General features: G+C 39.8%; 1 protein-coding gene across 2 annotated transcripts in view; it reads right to left on the reverse strand.

The window, feature by feature from the left end:
• Window positions 1-254: 254 nt before the first annotated feature.
• Window positions 255-20,407, reverse strand: part of PDGFD (platelet derived growth factor D) — a 203,705-nt gene continuing 183,552 nt past the window's right edge. For both annotated transcript variants that reach the window (XM_036427207.2, XM_036427206.2), the window contains exons 6-7: window positions 11,257-11,471; window positions 255-2,686 (exon numbers count right to left, since the gene is read on the reverse strand). In XM_036427207.2, the coding sequence (XP_036283100.1) occupies window positions 2,561-2,686; window positions 11,257-11,471 (341 nt within the window). In that variant the 3' untranslated portion in view covers window positions 255-2,560. The remainder of the gene's footprint in view (window positions 2,687-11,256; window positions 11,472-20,407) is intronic.

Below are 20,407 nucleotides of genomic sequence, written 5' to 3' on the forward strand. Positions count from 1 at the left end.
GAATCCTGCGGTCAGGGAACAAGGTTTGTGCTCCTTCAGCATTGTAAAACCGATTCTTCAGCAATCAGGCGCCCCACTCCACACAGGTGCACGCATTTGTAAAAGCAAGCGTTCAACGTGGTACAGCTTTGAAGCCGCAGTGCATACTAAATAATGGAGCCCTTTTGTTCAAAAGCAACATTTATTTTTTCAGGAAGATAAGAGGTATATTACATTTGCTATTTGCTATGCAGGGGGGTTGGGGGGGGGTGGGAAGCTTCATGTTACCAATATGACAAAAACAAGGATCCTACTTTTGGAAATGTTTTGTCCTCTAAGAACGTATTGAGTGAAAGGCATTATTTCAGGTGCATTTATTAGGGTTTTGAAATGCACTTTGTATGGTGAGTGTTTTATGCCTTTGATGGCAATGAAACAGATTTATTGGAAATACAATAGGCAACAGATAACCAAGGGAGACGCTGTAATAAAACACCGAGGAAAGAAAAAGGAAAAGTGAGTGGATCTGCCTGCTCACATTTTATCGAACAGATAAGAAGCGCAGGTAGGGCTATCACTGGCTCCAGGCCTGGAAGGTTTATTGAAAATTGGGTAAAACACTCTCATTTTTCCTACTTACAGACATGATGTAAGCAGAACAAGAGAGCGTGCCATAATGCATTTCGGTGTTGGTACAGGAACCCGCCAGTTTCATAGGAAACTTGCAAATGGTCACAAAGGGGAAGAGGGATGTCTGTCTCAGCTGTTGCTGATTGCATGCTAGGATTTTGGACAAGAGACCAATCTCCATTTCATCTTCCCACTCATTCCCCTGGGCACATGCTGAAGGTGTGTTTTCAAAAAGCATTGGCCTTTCTTTTTAAAGAGCTGAGAAGAAATGAGCTAAGGACAGCTGAGGATTTGGTCCTGAGGGCATGATGCTTAACATGCTAAATAGATGTGGTCACACATTTGACACGGGGACTTCACAAGCACCTGTCATATACCCCTCACTCAGATAGGGTCTAGTCAGTAGGGTCCTGGACTCAGGGAAAAAAGTGGCTCTCCTTTCTTCGTTCAAGGCAGCAAGAAAAACATAGTTCTCTCTGAGGTGCCCCTAAGCTATCTTGATTTCAGGGTTGCTTTCTTAAGAGTCTTGCTTCAGAGAATGATGAATCACTTCCTACTCCTGGAGTCAGTCTCCCTTCAAATAGACAGTAAGGAGCCAGAGAGAAAAAATTGCTCTGCATAGCAGTGATAACCACTGATGCAGAGACGGTTTCCTAGTGGTGGAACTGGGCCAACGTCTTGTCCCACAATGTGCAGAGTGGCTTCTCAGAATAAGCCCCGTAGATTTGAAAAAGAACTAGAGACCCCAGTTCGGATTTCACTTGGTTCAGAAACAGGACTTCAGAGATGGGGAGTGTGTACATGATTAGGGGTTTATATAAATAACTTTGGGTTGTTTTAATACACAAAAGCTTTTAGGCTGTAAGCAATCCATGACGGCTTCCCAAATAGAAAATGCCATTGTAAATCCATGTCTGTATATGGAAGAGATAGGAATACAAAAGCAATATACATAAAATCAATTAGCATAGTTTGAAGAGTTTGAATTCATTATTAAATATGGGTCCTATCAAGTATTCCATCAGATTTCCAGTAAGGGGAATATTTCAATGCTGAATTTTTTGACTTCCAACTACCAAAATCTTTCAATGAACATTATTCTGAAAGGCTCATGCACAGTCCCGAGGCCATTCTGCAGAGAAGTTACTTCTGCAGAAGGGTTTCTGGAAAGAAACAATTAAAATTTGCACTACAGCTTATAAATTGCATCTTGTAGGATTACGATAATAAACCTTCTGAGACAATTCTTTGAGCCTGGTGTTAAATAAATTTGCATGCTTCAGCAAGATGCACCAAAAGGAGACTTAATGACTTAATTCCCAAAGCGCCTGTCTTATCATGGCATGCTTTTGGAGACAGGTAATTACTGTCTCCATAGGTAAGTATGTAGTTTATCTCATGAAAAAAACATGGTTTGGTTTGTGCCTTTTCCCCAGAAACCATATTTTCCTTTTTTTTTTTTTAATAGGTAAGATGTATATATAAGAAAAACTCATCTTTTGGTTTTTAATATATAAGGTGCTTTCTTTAAAAGAGCAAGATGAAAAATTGTTTTGTGACTCAGAATTTAAAAATAAATTAACATTCCCAAATATTGCAAAGACATGTTTCATGTATTTACTATGTTCCTTATTTTGTCAAAAGATTTTAAGGAGCTAAATGACTCACCCTTACGTAAGCTCTGCATAAACCATTTGGCCATTTACATGTAGACATGGATACATCTTCAGACACTATTATTAAATGCAATTCTATATTCTGCATATGGAGGTTGATGATATACCTTTCTGCTTGCCATGACAACTAACAAAGCGAGGCTGAAACTCAACAACCACTTGTATTCATTGCTTTGCAGGCTAGCAGTAAGTTCGGCTGCTGGTAGGAAAGGGGTCACCTGTGTCACCCCCTTAAACAAAAGGATCTTTCATGCTTAGTGCACATGCAGATTCTCTTATCGAGGTGGCCTGGAGCTGCAGATACAGTCACACCGCTCATGGTGATCCAACTGGATGTCAATGAGAGCCATGTTCTTCGATCTACCCCTCCTCCTGAAATGGCCAGGATCAAACTTTAATACCTAGGACAACAAACACATTCCCTGTTAGAAAGCCCTTAGAGTACAATGCAAGAGATGCCACTTATTCTCTTTGTAACAGCTGGTCCTTAACCCTTTGAGAACTCACACATGTAATTATTTTTACAATTATCAACTCCTTAAAGTGAAGGGCTCAACTGATCACAGTGCCTCCTGAATCACCTACCTGCAGAACCAAGATGATATCAGGTGTCCTAGCATGGAATTATTGACAGCTTTCTAAGGGCCTGCTTTGTCTCAGGTGCTGTCCCAAATATTGTCATGACAATTCTTCTGTCAAATCATATGTTATGGATAAATAAAAATACTGAGCATATTGCTATTTCTGTAGATAGCACGATGAATAAAGTCATGAACATAAAAGCTGGTACTGCTAATTTTTTTACTGATGTAAAACAATTTTTCCTAATGAAGATCATTAGGGCTAATTATTCTATATAATAAAAGGGTAATATGCAAATTGACCAAATGGTGGAACAACCCATTGCTATGACATTCAGTGCAGGTTGCTGTCCCTTAGTGGTCAGTGCATTCCCACAGGGGGAGCACAGCTGATGAGTGCAGGGGCCTAAGCAGTCAGTCGGACACTTTCTGAGGACTCTCACCCTTTGTGCATGAATATTGTGTACTAGGCCTCTAGTAAATAAATAAAAATATGTTTATGTTCTCACATATATGTTAATATGTAATACCTTTTATAATTTAAATCACTAAAATTTTTGCACATCAATATTTGTATAGCAATATAGCATTTCTTAAATTAATAAAGTATAACCAATTTTTTAATGAATACATTTAAATATATATATTTTTAATTAGTAAGTGTCAATAGAAGCTAGCTCTCCTTTCCTGTTATGCCTTCATTGAAGTGAAACACTAGTCTTTACATCACATATATAATACTTGGAAAATTATATGCTTGTTCTTATATATACTATATGGTCAGTTTAATTGCTTTTCTTGTTTATGCTCTTAGATTCTGGTTAGCAGTTAGTCTTCACGTTTGATTTTGTTCTATTTTTCTCTTAGACTCTGAAGTCTGTCAAAGTACCATACAATTATGTGGCATTTTACATTTTTCAAAGAATTTGCACAGATGCACTATTTCAAACCACGTCTCATACTTAAGGAGGCATCCTTATTTCCATTTTATAGATTTCAGAATGGGCACTTTAAAGAAGGCTAAGGCCCTCTGGGGACTCGGACCTGGGAGCCAGGCTTTTTCCTCCAGGCTCCTGGAACACTCTGACCCAGTGCCTCTCCAATGTGCCTACCATTTCCTTTTGTGACTCCTCGGGTAGACCAGATACACCTGTGCCATGTGAATGTAAATTATTTGGACTTTATTCCATTAGATATTATTAAGTACTTTACCCACTTTGTTCATAGATGAGAAAAGAGGGAGATTAAGTTACTTGCCCAAAGTCACAGAACTAGTCATTAGTAGAACCAGAATTTGACTCATGACCTTATCCATAAAATTAAAACTTTGTATAACTTGGCAGCATGCTGGAAAAATGGTAGCTGCTAAAGAAATCTCCTGGGTGAAGGTGGTGGGAGATGCCCGCCATGCAGGAGGGAGTGGAAGTGCAGGATTCTTCCTTTTTACTGCCTCCCCAGCTCTCCTCTATTCTACTTCCAGCAAACACAGGGGACAAAACAAGCCAGGAAATAAAGAAGAGGTCCAAAAAGTGACCCCTGCTTTGGACCCCTTTTAATCCCTTACACATTATAAAGTACCAAGAGCAGAGCTACATTGACATTTGCCCACTGCTCCCGCATTCTCTCCTGTTGGCTAACTATAGAACACAAAAGCCGATTCTCTATGAAAAAATAAGCAAAAGAAGCAATGGTTGAAGAATAGATTAACCACCTTCTGGGGTGTTCAGCAGCCCTGCCCAGGACAGATTTGGTCAGAGTGCCTAAGAAGGGGTTAGAGGCTGGAGAGCACAGCTTTGCCAAGAATTTCTCAATACAAACTAGCTGTTGTCCAAGAATGGCTGCAATGTGAACCAGATTTGGGGGCTGGCAGATACAGGGGAGGAACATGATTTACAAGAAGATGAGCACACGTTAAACATTCTCTGTGTAAAGAAGGCAGCTATGAAAGCCTTCTAAGTTGCGATGAGGGGTGCCTGTAAAATTAGCACCATTGATTTGCTTTCTCATTCCATTTGCTTTCTCATTTGAGCTGAGAGCAGAAGCTGGGCAGTGTTCCTAATTTGCCTCCTGACTGTGAGGGGGTTTTCCCTGTGTCTCGTATTAAGCAATGTGAGCACAAGCGTATATGTGTTTTGCTGATAAGAAGAGAAAAATGAATTGGCAGACACTTTCCCAGACAAGACAGGAAAGCACTGTTTGAACAAAGTGGAAATTGGACTGCTTTGCTGACTGATCACAGGACCGATGTTCAAAGCTTTCAGGCCCTGGAATAGTCTTAAGTTCAGGTACACAGCCTTGCAAGGAGAAAGAGGGCAGAGCGGATCTGAGAGACGGTGGAAAGTTAAAAGAAAAACGAAGAGCCTTTATCTGAGATAGCAAGCTGGCTGGTTATGGGTTATCTGGTCACCGTTGAAGGGAAGGAACCATTGAATTAATCACAGCCACTGCTGGACCCTTGCTAATAGGAACCATCACACAATGATTTCCTATATTCCGAACTGTGAGTCACAGCTGCAAGCACACAGGCTGAAGCGAAAATTCACCGAGGAGCATTCGGCCATGGAGAAATGTGGGTGAAAGTGGAACTCTCTGCTCCTCTCCGCCACCTGGGAACGCAGGTGCTGCCAGGGAAAGTTGACTTTTACTAAATGGAGAAGGTCGGCGCAAGTTGGGAGCTTTCTTAACACCACACAAAGCCAAAAGCGCTCAGTTTGCAAATGACCGTATCACAGAAGATATTTAACTTCAGTGCCAATAAACCTCTCAGTGAATCATTGCCATACAGCTATTACACTAATAAAACAATACCAGGCAGAAAAGCTATCTGCTGAGTTGCCTTCTTGTTTATTGGGAATATATATTTTACAAAGGTTGTTCAGGCCTTGTAACAGTTCTCAAATGAATGGCTGACATAGGAACACAAGTACACATTTCAGGGTAAACGCAATGTCTAAACCTGAATCATTAAGAGTTCATTTAAGATTCTCCCTAACTTCTGAAGCAGGCAATGCTCAGTACACATGCAGTTTCTTAAGATACGAAGAAAACACTTCTTATTTTTGCTTCCATTTTGACTGCTCTCATGCTTATAGATTATATGAAAAAATGTGCATACAGTTAAGATTTTAGGGGCTGGTAGTCAATTTTTTTCTGAAATCTAAGTGACCACAAGCAAAAATACTTTGAGAAGGGATTGCATTCTTTTCTACTTGGGTAAATGCTCAGCTTGCAGCAAGAGTTGCAACAGAGGCAGCCTTGCAATAGAAGAACTGATTCCAAGTCACAAGACAGAGCATTCAACAAAAAAGACACGAATGATGAAAAGTTCAGCAACGTTTTGTTAACAAGTCAAGTTTGAAGGTAACCAAAGGCCGGGAGACTATGAAACTCTCATGAATTTTGAAAATGCAAACTTTATATCAGTGGACATTTACTTCTAACAGAAGTTTTCTCTCAACACTCTGTGGTTACTAGGGGGTATACTTAAGTGCAGTCCCTACCTTTATAAAACTAAGTAGGCAAATGAGCTCAGTGGTTAAGCATTGACCTATGAACCAAAGGTCAAGGTTCAATTCTGATCTGGATACATGCTTGGGTTGTGAGCTCGACCCCCAGTAGAGGGCATGCAGGTGGCAGCTAATCAATGATTCTCTCTCATCACTGTTGTTTCTCTCTCTCTCTCTCTTCTTCCTTCCTCTCTAAAATCAATATAAAACACAAAGTATTTTTGCTTGTGGTCATTTAGATTTCAGAAAAATCAACTACCAGTCCCTAAAATCTTAACTGTATGTACATTTTTTCATATTCCATTTTGACTGCTCTCATGCTTATAGATTATAATCTATAAACATGAGAGTAGTTAATTAATAGTCAAATGATTTTAGAGAATCCGTGGCTACATGTTCAGCTGACCCATTGCAGAAAACATGATGAAAGCCTAGCTGGGTGCCAGATTTCAGAGGATAGCAATAGCACTGAGAATCATTCATGACACAGATGGGTCTTGTCTACCTGAGGAGCATTAGGCCCTAAGACAGGTTGGCTAATCTCTGGCAGGAAGCGTGAAGTGAAGCTAGATCTGGAAGGGAAAGAATGAGCCCTTTCTTTAGCCCTTCAGGGGAGTCCATTCACTCACCCGGTGAGTGATCAGGGCTGTCAGAACTGAGGAAGCCGGAACAGGCTCAGAAAATCCCACTCACATCAGTTTTGTGCTTTATAGTCTTGAGATGCTTTCATTCCCTCAGTAGCCCCAGGAGCTAAGTAGCTCAGGTGTGATTTCTGATGAATGAGTTAACAACATGGACTGTTCCAGATTATATCTTTGTTCTTTTGCATTTACCTAGCACTTCAACCACCAATGTGTTTATATTCCATACAAAAGTTCAGTAAGATGAGATTTTGGGGCTAATAAAGACTGTAACTGAACAGATAGCTGGTAACTTCAGGTCTGTCTGGGACTCAACATTGTACAATAGGTTGTAAGTGAGGAAACTTCGGGCCCTGGAGGCGGTGGTCCTCCATGAGGTAAAGCTGGAACCATTCACATATACTGCCCTGGCTCTCAGAGGAAAACAGAACCAGCCTGAAAAGAGCTGTCCTATGGCTTCAGTAAAGAGGGAGGAAGAAAAAGAAAGAAAGAACAAGGGTAAGTCTGCATAAGCTTTAGAAATGATAGTTACAGGAAAAAAAAAATAGAGTAGAAACTCTGAAAAAATATATATTTTTTGGTCTTCTTGGTCTTAATTTATAATTTTAACTAAAAATTTTTCAATATAAAATACTTAAAGCATATAAAAACTGAAAGTACTATTCTTTTAGCACAAGATTTTATTGCCTTTAATTAATCCTCTGATTTATATATAAGTATCTGCCTGTATTTCTAACTCTTATAAACTGTAATATGAAGCAATTTTCATTATAAAATTCTACATTAAAATTAAAAGAATCCTGCAAAGTTATTTTTAATTCTGTGCAGAGACAAGAATAATTCTAGATGTTGTAAATGTGTCAGAAACAGGCTTGTGTGTTCAATGTGGTTGCTATTAGCCAGGTGTAGTTATTTACATTAATGTTAAGGTAAATAAAATGAAAATTTCCATTTCTTATATGTGTGACATAGATTTGTAACTACATGTTGCTAGAGAGTACTATTTTAGACAGCATAGATATGAAACAGTAGAATTCCTAGATATGAAACTAGAAATTCTAGTAGTATAGGATTATATCAGCTTTGTGACAAAAACATGGGAGAAAGGACAGAGAAATTAATTTTTATCTCTCTCTCTCTCTCTCTCTGCGGCTTCCTACCATTTTAGCTGTTGACTGAATGGTCATAGGAGACCAGATGATGAAAAACAGTAAATGTTAGTGAAAAAGCTCACCGTATTTCTAGGGAACATCCTATTCCTTTATTACACATTATCAAGGGAAGATGAGAATTGGTATATATATATATATATATATATATATATATATATATATATATATATAATATCACACACACACACATATATATATATATTTTTTTTCTTCCCTCTATCTACACAGTATGTTTTTTGGACCTTTCCCCATTTAAAAATCACCATCTAACGTATTTTTAATATCTTATTTATTCCAAGAGGCATAGAAAGGTTGTCAGGAAAAAGGAAAAAAAAGACTTTAACAGGATACCTACAACCTTTGAGAACAGAAAATAAAAAGATGCTAAGCTCGTACTGCACTGTGAAGAAGGCTAACCCCACTGCGGGAGAAACGGCACAGCCTTCGAACAGAGCAATGATATTAGCTCCACGGAGAGCTTTAAAATGTCTCCATTTTATGCCTTAAACGCTGAGCATGGAAGTGTTTGTGGAGAGCCACAGGCCTGCCTATGCGGTGTGTCCAGTCACCTGTAGGGGTGCTCCTCTCTCGCCGAAACTCATTTCACATCTCATCAGGTATAACCAGGAGCTGAGGAACCTGGGCTTTCCCGTCTCTGAGCTAAGAATACAGACCCAGAGGTAACAGGGTACAGGGTGAGGGTTTTCCCCAATGAGCCCCGCTCAAGCAACCCCCATCTCTGCAAGTGGAACGAGCCTGCTGCCCTCCCTTGGGGCACTCGGCAGAGTGATCACTGTGACATGCTTCAAGGGCATTTTAGGAGTAGGGGGGGAAGAGGAGGGACACAGACCAGGCCTGTTAGCTCCAGGTGGGCAGGTACTGACTGCGTGATGCTGCTGTCTGGTCCCTTTGTCCAGCACTTGGCCGGCTGACTGTGTGTATTGCTCTGCAGGCTCCTACAAGCGAAAATGCTGTGACACGTGCTTCAGAGATGCTGTAGACAGCAGTTTCAAAAGACGGCAACATTGCCGACCTGTTTGTGTGACTGAACAAAGACATCAAGGTCTTCCTCTTCAGATATTAATTGTTTACAGGCATTTGCAGGTAGTAGTGATTGTGTACAGGGACAAGATAAGGAAAGGACCCTGTCTGGAAGGCGAGAGTCCTTTTAAGTGTGTATTTGGAACTGCCATTTCCGCAATGAAGGGTTTAAAAAATCCAGCTGTAACTTGGAACTGAGCAGAGAGCGGAGATGAAAATAAAGCACTGCCCAATACATCAGAGGCTGGACTGGCATGTTTCTCCTCACAGCTATGACTAGGTGGACAGCCTGTCACTTCCAGGATTACTGCACCTCTAACCTGGTTGTTGCATTCTGCGTTCACCTTTAGGTTCCAGCAAAACATTGTGAGATTCAGGCTCTGGAACTCCAGAACACGGTCCAATCTAGAGTTCATCGGGTCACACAAAAATAAAACACAATGCGCACCGATGACAGCATTCTCTGGCTAAGAGGGCTTTTTTTCTTTTTCTTTTTCCTTTGAAAACTGTGTGGGTGGAGTAAGAAATTCTTGTGACTAAGAGGGTATGTGCCATGTAGATCTGAAGCGTGTGTTTCCTCTGCCGAAGGTAAGCATGGCCATGGGCCGCAGCTTCCTGCATTTCCCAAGTGGAAAAGGCTGCTTATGACACATCCATTTTCATTTGGCTCCAGGGTTATCGCAGAACCTAACATTATTGTTTTACTGTTATCAGGATAGCCAAACACTTTTACAAAGCTGGAGACTTCATTTAGGGAGCACTGTCTGTTTTTTTGTTTGTTTTGTTTTGTTTTGGCAGATACTGATAAAAAAGCGACTCTAACAATGATTCCTAACAATAACGTTTGCCCCGCATTTTAGTTTATATTTTAAAACATGTTTCTGTTTTATGTGTCACATCTTGAGAAACACCTTTCATAGGCAATACGTTATTTGATCCCCAGGACTGCTCTGTAAGAGCTTCTCTGATATACTTCCTTAGTCCCATTTCACATGTGTGAAAACTGAGTCTCTACACGTTAGTGACTCACATGCGCTCCCACAGTCAGGGTCAGGAGCAGCTCTGATTCCCCCGTGGTACTCTTTAATGCTCAACAAAATGCTGTCTTAAAGAGACAGCACAGCGTTACTAGGAACAAGAACATAGACCCAGGAGCAGCGATCAGAGTGCAGGTCCTGGCTCTGTGACTCACCAACCATGTCGCATTGACCGACTAACGGATCCTCTTAGGCCTCAGTCTATTCCCAACCCCAATCCCCTCTGCAGTGGTGCTGAGAAAATACTAAGTGAGTTAATGATTCTTTATAATAATATTTGGCACATTCTAAATATTAAGTATTTAGATATAATTGAGATATAATTGAGAGATTGTTGATATAATTATGATTAAAGGTCACAGTTCTCTCCTTAAATTTTTGTTTTTCTTATTTATTTTATTTATTGTTGCATAATTTCAGAGCAGATTCCCTAGGTAGCACTCAGTAGTATTTAGGAAAAAAATTAGCATTTCTAAAAGAGAAATTATTTTATAATTACAGGATTATCCAATGGTCCTGTCTTTGGAGATGTGTATTTTCTGACAAATCATTTACTATCTTTGCTTAATTTTTAATTACTTGTTTGAATTAAAGTTTGGCTCTTAGCTTTTTCTTAAAAGGACCTGCATTTTGAATCAGATCCTTTAAACAAATAACATCATATTTCTATAAAGGAAGCCAAATAAGTTCTAAAATTACTTCACCATACATTTGCTTATCCACTTACTCTGTCAACCCAGGTGGTATACTATGAGGATCAGAAAAGAAGTCCCGTTTTCCGAATGAACTTAGATACTCCCCAGGGCACTTAGCTTGACAAATTTAGCACAAGTTTAGGTCCCAGTCATCCCCCTGGCCCGGTGCCCTTTTGCATAGAGGAACTGACCAACTGTATGCAATGGTCCTATCTTCTAGCTCCCAGTGAATTACATGCCTTTTGCAGCCAAACTGCTAAATGCGGCGCTTCAAAAGAGACGTGGGAACATGACGTACCTCGTGGTACTTTTTCACCGTTTTCCCTGACGCACACTTGCAGGACTTCCAATTAGCAGTGCCGCAGCCGCAGTTCCCCCCGCAGCGCTGCACCAGGAGGCAGCGCGGGAAGAAGACCACGTTGGTCAGCCTCAGCTCCTCTCGTAGGTTCACTGAGTAGTTCCTGGGAGTGCAGCTGTACCGCTTGACATCCTCGTTGAGCCTGTCCAGGTCCACTGTAAGAAACACACGCTGTGTGAGCAAGTGCACGGCGGTGAGCAACACACGCAGCATGTGTTTCCGGGAAGTCTTTGGGATCTCAATTATACTCCAAATATCACAGGTGAAATGTCTCATTTTTCTATTGATCCTCCGTGCCCTTCAAAAAAATAGTTATCATCAACAACAACAAAGAAAAACAAAAAACCCTAAAAAATTTGGCTAAATCTATATAACGGTTCAAATTTTCTTGTACATTTTGTAATGAAAAAAAATTTTTTTTCTAATGTTAAAATAAGCAAATGGCCAGCAATTTTAAATAATTACCTTTATCTTAAAAAATTATTCTTTATTCTAAATAAATCCTGACTGTAAGCTATTACTTAAAAATAATTTGAATTATATCAGAGACAATCACTCTAATATATTTAACCAGTAATGAAATTTTACAAGTAAATGTGAGAAAGGAAAGGTTTTAGTTTATTTCAACTCAAAGGTAAAAGAAAATGGCATTTGGGGGCTTGTGAATCTGATCCACATTTGTGCATTGGATCCTGGATGGCAGTATGCTTAGTGGTTATGTCTTAGGCTCTGCAGGAAAGCTACAGCTCCCTTCTCATCATGTCTATGCCTCCTTCTAGTCTGAAAGTCCCTTAACTGCTCTGAACCTCTGCTTCCCCATCTATAAAATATAAATAGTATAACTACCTATTTCACAGCAATATTTGAAACATTGACTCTAGTGTGCACGGTACTCAAAACTATATATTATTGTGCATTTTGATTAATTTTTACTTTTCCTGCATATTTTCTTTTTAGAGTCAAATGGTCAAAAATGAAAAGGAAAAAAAAATCATGCCTTCCTTCTCTATTTCTTTCTTTTGGCTGTCAGGGATATGGTTACGGGGTTTTCTATGAATGAAGAACATCATCTTACATTTTCACATTTTAGTCATAAAGATGTATAGGAATTACCTTTGTCTTATTATGCTATATAGATTACATTTTAACTAGTGGTCTCAGAATCCATCCAGTCATCTATCCACTTGACATGCAACTCCTTGACTGTTGAGCACATACAGGACCATGCCCTCAGGAGAAAGTCCCTTGTCTGCCTGAGTTCCAGATCATTTTCTAGTGCAAGTCCCTTGTCACCACAGAGGCCACCACAGGAGGGATCCCTCCAATGTCAATTAGGTATCATCAGGCTGACCTGCACTCTGGCCTCAGGGAGTCTTAGTCTTAAACCAAAATTGCTTGAGGAGCGGTAAAGAGTATTTTTCGGGGGAGAGGTTAAAGACTAAGGATGCTGTCAGTAGACTGCATCTGAAGGAAACCAAAAGAAGGCACTAATGGGTGAAAGCACTTAACCCCAGAAAGTCAGCTGAAAGACTGGCCAGATGGCCACATGATCCCCGGAATAAAGAATTCAATGGGAATTGAATTGGTGCCCTGCCCTGAGTGCCTTTTATATGTGTAACTATGCTTGATTCTCAAGGACACGGGTTTTCCCCCAACTTTATTATGCTGAGCCCAGGACACGTGGGGGACGAATACATGCTAAATAATTACTATGCATAATTTATTGCTGTTTTTATTTAGTTCCTTTGTAAAGTCATCATAAGTTTAGCTACAATCAATCCAGGTTTAAATTGAATGAACTCTGTCTTGGGAAAGGAACCATTTTATTGCTGCTAAGGCCCTGTAAATAACTGCCAGCAAAGCAGGAAGGATTACATAAATGGATTAAGAAGTGCAGCAATCATCCATTACAAGTGTCATCCTGATATAAATGCTGAAGCTGGCCTGGGCTTTTCTGCGCCTGTGGACAGGGCTGATGCAGAGGGCCAACTCTGCTGCTTGGGATAATGGAAGCATTTTATTTATTTTTTTAAATCTAGCATTGCAGAGGAAAGAGGTGCAATTAGCAATAAGAGTGATGTGCGGGAAGGAAGGAAGGGATAGGTACTGAGTCTCTGTAGTTCAGTCCTCTGAGTCTCTCTGTTCAATACTGAGTCTCCCTGTAGTTCAGCCCTCTGCTAGGCACCTTACACAAATGACTCCGTTTCCTTTCTCCCCACCCTTTAGAGGTGGGTGTTACTTACACAAAGTGAATAGTAAGTGGGAAAAGTGGAATGGAAACCCTTTTCCCTATTGCTCTCTACTGTCACAGCAAGCAGCATGGGAGAATGATGGAACCCGATAGCTGAAGGAAGGACACCTCCACTTCCCGCTGTATCTAGCTTTTCTGTAGGCTGCTGTGCTAGGACAGGGGTGCTGAATGCTTCCTCCTTATCTCTAGAATGTTTCCAAGACAAATTACAGTGCTTTCCCTATAGAGATGTAGCTGAACCCAAAAGTGCCCTCTTCAAAGCAGAATAAGGAATGTATGTCTTACTTGCTTTAAAACATAATTCTGCTCATTCTATAAGTTTACTGGCTGCACTGGTTACTTCCATTTCTTGTCCACCAGGAAGAGGTTTACCGTGCTGTCAGTGTTAATCATCAACTCCCTAATGTGAGTAAGAGCTGAAGCCCAGTGTGAGTGCTGTAGAGTCCAGCTGCCCTGCTCATGAGGGGATGGAAACCACCAAGGTGCTCAATTTAGAACTAGAACCAAAGCGTTCTTCTGACTGGATGCAAATAACTTCAAAGCAAGATTGCAGACTCTCTGCAGGAGATATTGAGTTTCCAGTCAAGGAAGACTGATTAGCAGTGCGGCAGAGCAGAGAGCCAGACCAGGGGCTGAGCAGTAATTAACACCTCCAGTGGTAGGTACTTCCTCGGGAAGGGGGCTATGGTGTGAGCCTGCTGGGAGGCAAGGAGGCCAAGAGGTACAAATCCAGAGAGAAGGGCTGCCCTTTGCTTCCCTGCTTCAGTCTCCATGGCGGACCAGTATAGGGCAGCGAGGGTGTTCAGATTATAATTCAAAGGCCCATTACTTTCAGGCAACTTGCCTAGTTCACCCAGGTGTACATATATTATAATTCCTCTTTTGCTGTCCTTTTGAATTTGGGTCTTCTTGCCTTTGCTTGGCTCTTCAATGTCAGTTAAGATGTGGGGCTGTGCCCACCCAGCATAGCTCAGTGGTTGGGCATCGACCTATGAACCAGGAGATTCGATTCCTAGTTAGGGTACATGCTGGGGTTGTGGGTTTGATCCCTAGTTTGGGGCATGCAAGAGGCAAGCAATCAACGATTCTATCTCATCATTGAGGCTGTGCACTGACAATATGTTGGAAGGGCTGAAAGATTTCACTGACTTCAAGGGCTTCCCCTGGACATGTTAATCCAATGTGGGGCCCTGCACAACGCAGTAGGAGCACCCTTCCACCTGAAGCCCTGCTCTGAAAGCATCGTCCAGTTACGGAAGCTCCTTGGGCTGTGATAAGAGTTCTGGGCTCTGAGTGTTGGGGAGGGAATGTGTAAAGCAATGATATATTGGAGAAGGCACACCTTTGTTCAGTGTCTAATCCATGAGGGTTCAGGTGTGGAAGAACGAAGAATCAGCCTGCTGTTTTTGATTCCGACCATCTATACGCCTAAGTACCCAGGTAACATGAAAAGTTCTGCACATGTGTGATTGCACGAAATCCCCAAGTACACTATGGATTCCATGCCATTATTGCCCTTATTTTTAGAGTTGAGGGAATTGAGCTTTTGAAAGGTTAAGAACAAAAAGTTGTCCATAGTCACACTGTCAGTGATAGAGCCAGGGTTTGAATCCAGGTTTTTTTCATGCCTCTTGCATGTATGAGCCTCCGTCTGAAGATTTCAAGGAGGATGCTAAGAGCAGCTCCCATAAGCCATGCTGGAGCCTTCCCTTTAGAGTAGTGGTTCCCAACCTTCCTAATGCCACGATGCTTTAATACAGGTCCTCATGTTGTATTGACCCCCAACCATAAAATTATTTCTGTTGCTTCTTAATAACTGTAATTTTGCTACTGTTAATGAATCATAATGTAAATATCTGTGTTTTCCGATGGTCTTAGGCTGTACAGCAGTGGTTCTCAACCTGTGTGTCACTAGCAGGGCCACCTAAGACCATCGGAGAACACAGATATTTACATTATGATTCATAACAGTAGCAAAATTACAGTTATGAAGTAGCAACAGAAATAATTTTATGGTTATTCAGAAAGGTTGAGAACCTTTGCTCTAGAGTAGGGGTGTCGAACTCAATCAGAGAAGGGGCCAAAATCTAAAATCCAGCCTAAATCGCGGGCCGAATGGTTTACTGAACAGTCATAAACTGTCATTGTGATGGAAACGCAGCGGAGTGCAGTGATGACAGCGCGGTGCGGGCTACATTGCAAGGCCGGGCGGGACGGATTTGGCCCGCGGGCCTTGTGTTTGACACATGTGCTCTAGAGGATGCTCAGTGACCAAATGACGCAGCTTTCTAGGTGTGCTGATTGGCACTGCCCTGCATCTGATCTTTAGCAAGCAATATAATTCATTTCATCTTTTCCACCTGAACTGCAGGGACTTTTGTCTATCCATGATTTTCATTTTGTTTAATCATTTCCTTTATTTAGATGCTTCTCTTCCACTAAACCATTAGGTTCCAGGAAGCAAGGAGTTAATTGTCTTTTCATACCATCTCTCTTAGTGCTCTGCCCCCACTGAAAGGACCAAATGTAGGTCATTTAAGTCCACCTCTTCTAAAACTATTTGGTTTCAACTGGAAGCAGGGTACTGATGAAGGAAACACAAAATATTTGAGTCTACACACATGGGTCATTTTTGAATATCTGAAATAATCAATTTAAATCAATAAAAAATAACTGAAGTCATTAAGCACCCCTGGACAATTGTTTCTGATTTTCTTTTTTAAATATCTATCTTACTCTTAATGACAACCTAGAAAATTAAAACCAATATTAGAGAGCCCTGGTCAGGTGGCTCAGTTAGTTGGAGTGTCATACCATACACCAAAAGATTCCAGCTTGATTCCTGGTCAGGGCACATTCCTAGGTCATGGGTTCACTCCACTGTTGGGGCTTATATAAAGGTAACTGATTGATATTCCTCTCTCATATCAATGTTTCTCTTTCTGTCTAAAAATCAGTAATAAAAGAAATACATATCCTTGGGCAATGATATATATATTTTTTTCAAGAAAGTCTCAGCCATATATAGCCCTATTAAACAATGCAGATTTTCTTTGCAAGGAATAGATACTTAACAATTACTATCTGAAAAAATCAAACTAATGATTGTGTTAGGTTAGACTCGAGAAACTGGGGTTCCATAATTATGATGCATGAAGATGATTGCCCCAAGAATGTAGAAGCAGTGCTGCACAGGGTAGAGGATGGCATCAAGAAGGCTGGTCCCTCACACATATCTCAAACTGCTCAGGAATTTGTCCTTTGCCAAGTGGAAATTGATGTCACAATCTGTCATGTAAAATGCTCACATTTTGACTTCGATGTTACAACACTACATTTATGGTGCTTGGGGTGAGGGTGAGAAGTAAAGGGAATATATCCATAATTGCAGTATTTTCATGTGAAGCAACCAGAGGATCTCAGCCTTTTTCAAGGTTCATAAATTCCCCAGGAGAATTCATCATTTCTATGGACATTACAACAGCATGGTAATTTTCTATAAATCTACACATAATTGTGAAAACTCTTTTCACATTTCAACCCCAATTTAGAAGTGTAAGTAAATCTGGAATGAACAACTATCTTATAATTTTCAGTGAGGGAACATCAAAATATTTTAAACTTAAAATATTAAATCCATGTCTTCATTTACTGGTTTAATTTCTAAATGGGAACATTTACCACTTGTATTTATAGAAATCAACCTAAGTCACATTAAAAAGTTTCCAATCAGATGATTCCTAATTTTCAGGGTTTAAAAACATTGTTAAGCAATGAGTGAATGGAAATTTACTGAGTACCTACTATGTGTCTGGCACTGTGTGGATTGCGTTCACAAACCCCAGTATCAGTGAATTCTCATAACTAAACCTATTTGATAGTGGAAACTGAGATGCAGAAGTTAAGTGACTTGTCTAAAGTCACTGGCAGTTGACAAATATATGCTGAAGATGAATGGATGCATGCATGAATATCTGCAAGGCATTGAATTGGGCATGAAAGCAGCTCACACCATCAGAGGTAATTCTCTGAACTCTAGGAACTCATGAACTAGGGGGGATGTATAAAGCACATCTAAGAAAAGAAAAGTGAGAAAACATGTCAGGAGATGAAAAGAACCAGGGAGATTTTAAATGTCCCTCTTTCTTTTATTTACTGGAAGATGACTAGTCTCTGAACTTTAAAAGCCATTGAGTTTCCCACAGCATGGGACCTGCAGCCAAGTAACCATGATTGATGTCATGGTTCTTTACACTTTATAGCTGTCACAGAACGTTTCTGAATTTGTTTATTTTACAAGTAAAATGAGACTAAGAACACTCTCCTGTTAAGGAATTTAGTCAGATTGAGTGCGTTAAGACTGTTAGAAGCATAGGTTCAAAACTCTGCTCTCAGTAGGTATACCCCGCATTATTGTTGAAATGGATAAAACAGATCCATGAGGTCAGGATAAGAATGGAATCACCCCAACAGCTGAGATTCTGCATCTGGTGATCACAAAGAAAAAGAAGGTCATGTCCACCTTGATCTAAATGTCAGAAGGCAATGATTGTGTATTCAGCTTCATTTTATGGGCCTTAGCATAGTCCTCTGTAAGGAAAGACACTTAACGAGCCAGCTCTCCCCGCACCAGCTGTGTCAGAATGGAGAGTGCCCTAGGAAGTGTGTGCTTTCTTCTCAAGTCCATGTGGGTGGTGAGAAAAAAGATGCCGAGGGGGGGGGGGGGGGGGGGAGGGTTCCCAGATGTTTCACAGAAAACGCGGGCATTCATTGTTAACAAGAGTGGAAAAGGCACATTTGCCCACTCAGACCCTAAAGGTTACTTGCGATTTTCCACCACCAAATGGATTTTTCTAAGCAATTTGCACATGAATCGTAAGCCTAGATGGGAGGAATAATTGTGATGATGAAAGTGAGGTTAGGATCCCCATGATGATGGACAATGTTGACTAGGAATACCATGCTATACTGGTAATGGGAGGGGCCAAGATTTTCTTCAAACATTTTATGCCTGTGTCTTCATAGACACTTGCAACGTGATAAACAGGAGTATGGTTTTAGTCATGTTTTCGGGAAAACTGAATGAGTGGGGAATCTAGATACTTACAAAACATACGGATCATAAACAGTACTTACAGTATAAAATGACAAAATTTGTAAAGGAAACATCCAGCCCAAAATGGTGCCAGAGTGTTTCTGGGTAAATAGTATCATAGAAAAGCTTAATATGTACTTGGTGATTCTATTGTAAACGTTTAATGAGCGTACTGGTTAGGTGGATAATTAAATCTGACAATATTCATATACTCTGCAGGAGGGAAAAGAGCAGAGGGGTTCACAGAAATATGTTTTTTTTAATATTTACATTGTATTCTAAAGTAATGATAGTAGCTATCATCTATTGAGGGTGCACTAGGTGTTATGTACTCTGCAGTTACCAATCCTAACACCACTTTGTGAAGTGGTTGTAATTAGAGATACTTAAAAAAACAGAGGCTCAAAATCTATAAATGACTTCTTCAAGGCTAGTAGTCTTAGGATTTGAGTTAGAATTTTATGTCAAGTTTAAATGACAAGGAATTCCATGCTCTTCCCACTATAACATTCTTTCTCTTACTCTATTTCTATCAACTTTGTGGAAAACAACTTCAATGTTGACAAAGAAAGCTTTTATTTGGTGCATACTGCATGATTCATGAAACTCAATGAAGCTAACCCCCATTCAACATGAGAACTTAGAAAAATAAACCCATTTTGATTTAATGTGCCCAGTACCTCTGTTTGTTTAATGTACAGAGTTACAGCTATAGAAAAATGATATCTCAAGCTGACTTATCAGATTCATCACCAATGTCAGCCAAGGGCTTTCTGAAAATTCTTACACAGATCTCAGATAGGCAGACACAGTTACGACATTCCACCTGTGGTGGCTTCGGCTTGTTTCTAAAATGTGTTCACATCTTAATGCACTCTGAAATTTCTTACCACAGAATACATCACTATTGAAAATTCATATTTTCTTGGTTAGCATACAGAGGCATAACACAGCAGAAATAGCTGTAAAGACTAATTTAAAAATAAAAGGTATTATGACTTAAGAGAACTCAGAACCATTTAAAACATTTGGTACACAGCATATTTATTTTATTTACTCCTCAGTTTCTTATGCCAGCTATTTACCAGCAAATAGTTTGCAAATTAAAGAGTTGAGTGCTTTAGATTTTAGAGGGAAATAATATAATTGTTATTATATCTGGATTTACAACTGTAAATGTTACAGCATCTATTTAGAATCTGTAAACATTATATATTTCAAATCCCATCATTTGGAATCAATTACTATCAATATATTTGATCCACTCAATATTAAAATTACTATCAATATATTTGATCCACTCAATATTAAAATACTGATTTTTAAAAAAGGGAGTCATCAATTTTGGCACATACAAAGTAGAAACTATTTTTTAAGCATAATTATAGTTCAGAACTACTAATATGAACTGAATCAACAATTAACTCCATATTTTTATTCAACACTCAAACAGTGAAAACACTTTTCCTCCTATTATACATGTTGGATTTTTCTATGCTAAACACTCATTCTGGAAAATCAAGTTCTCCTGGAATAAGTAAAAGTATAGGTTTCATATTTTTCATATCTACAAATTGATTCTAAAGGAATTCCTAGTCTAGTAGAGCTTAAGGCCAATCATTTAATTTAGAAATGCCAAGTTTCACACTATGATCTCTTGAGTATAGAAACACTGCCCTTAAATTTAAAGTTACGTGTTTTATAGCCCATCACAGAATAATTTCAGTTAAACTTCAGTTGTCATA

This window comes from Pipistrellus kuhlii, unplaced genomic scaffold, assembly GCF_014108245.1.
Source record: "Pipistrellus kuhlii isolate mPipKuh1 unplaced genomic scaffold, mPipKuh1.p scaffold_m20_p_9, whole genome shotgun sequence".
Classification (NCBI taxonomy): Eukaryota; Metazoa; Chordata; class Mammalia; order Chiroptera; family Vespertilionidae; genus Pipistrellus; species Pipistrellus kuhlii.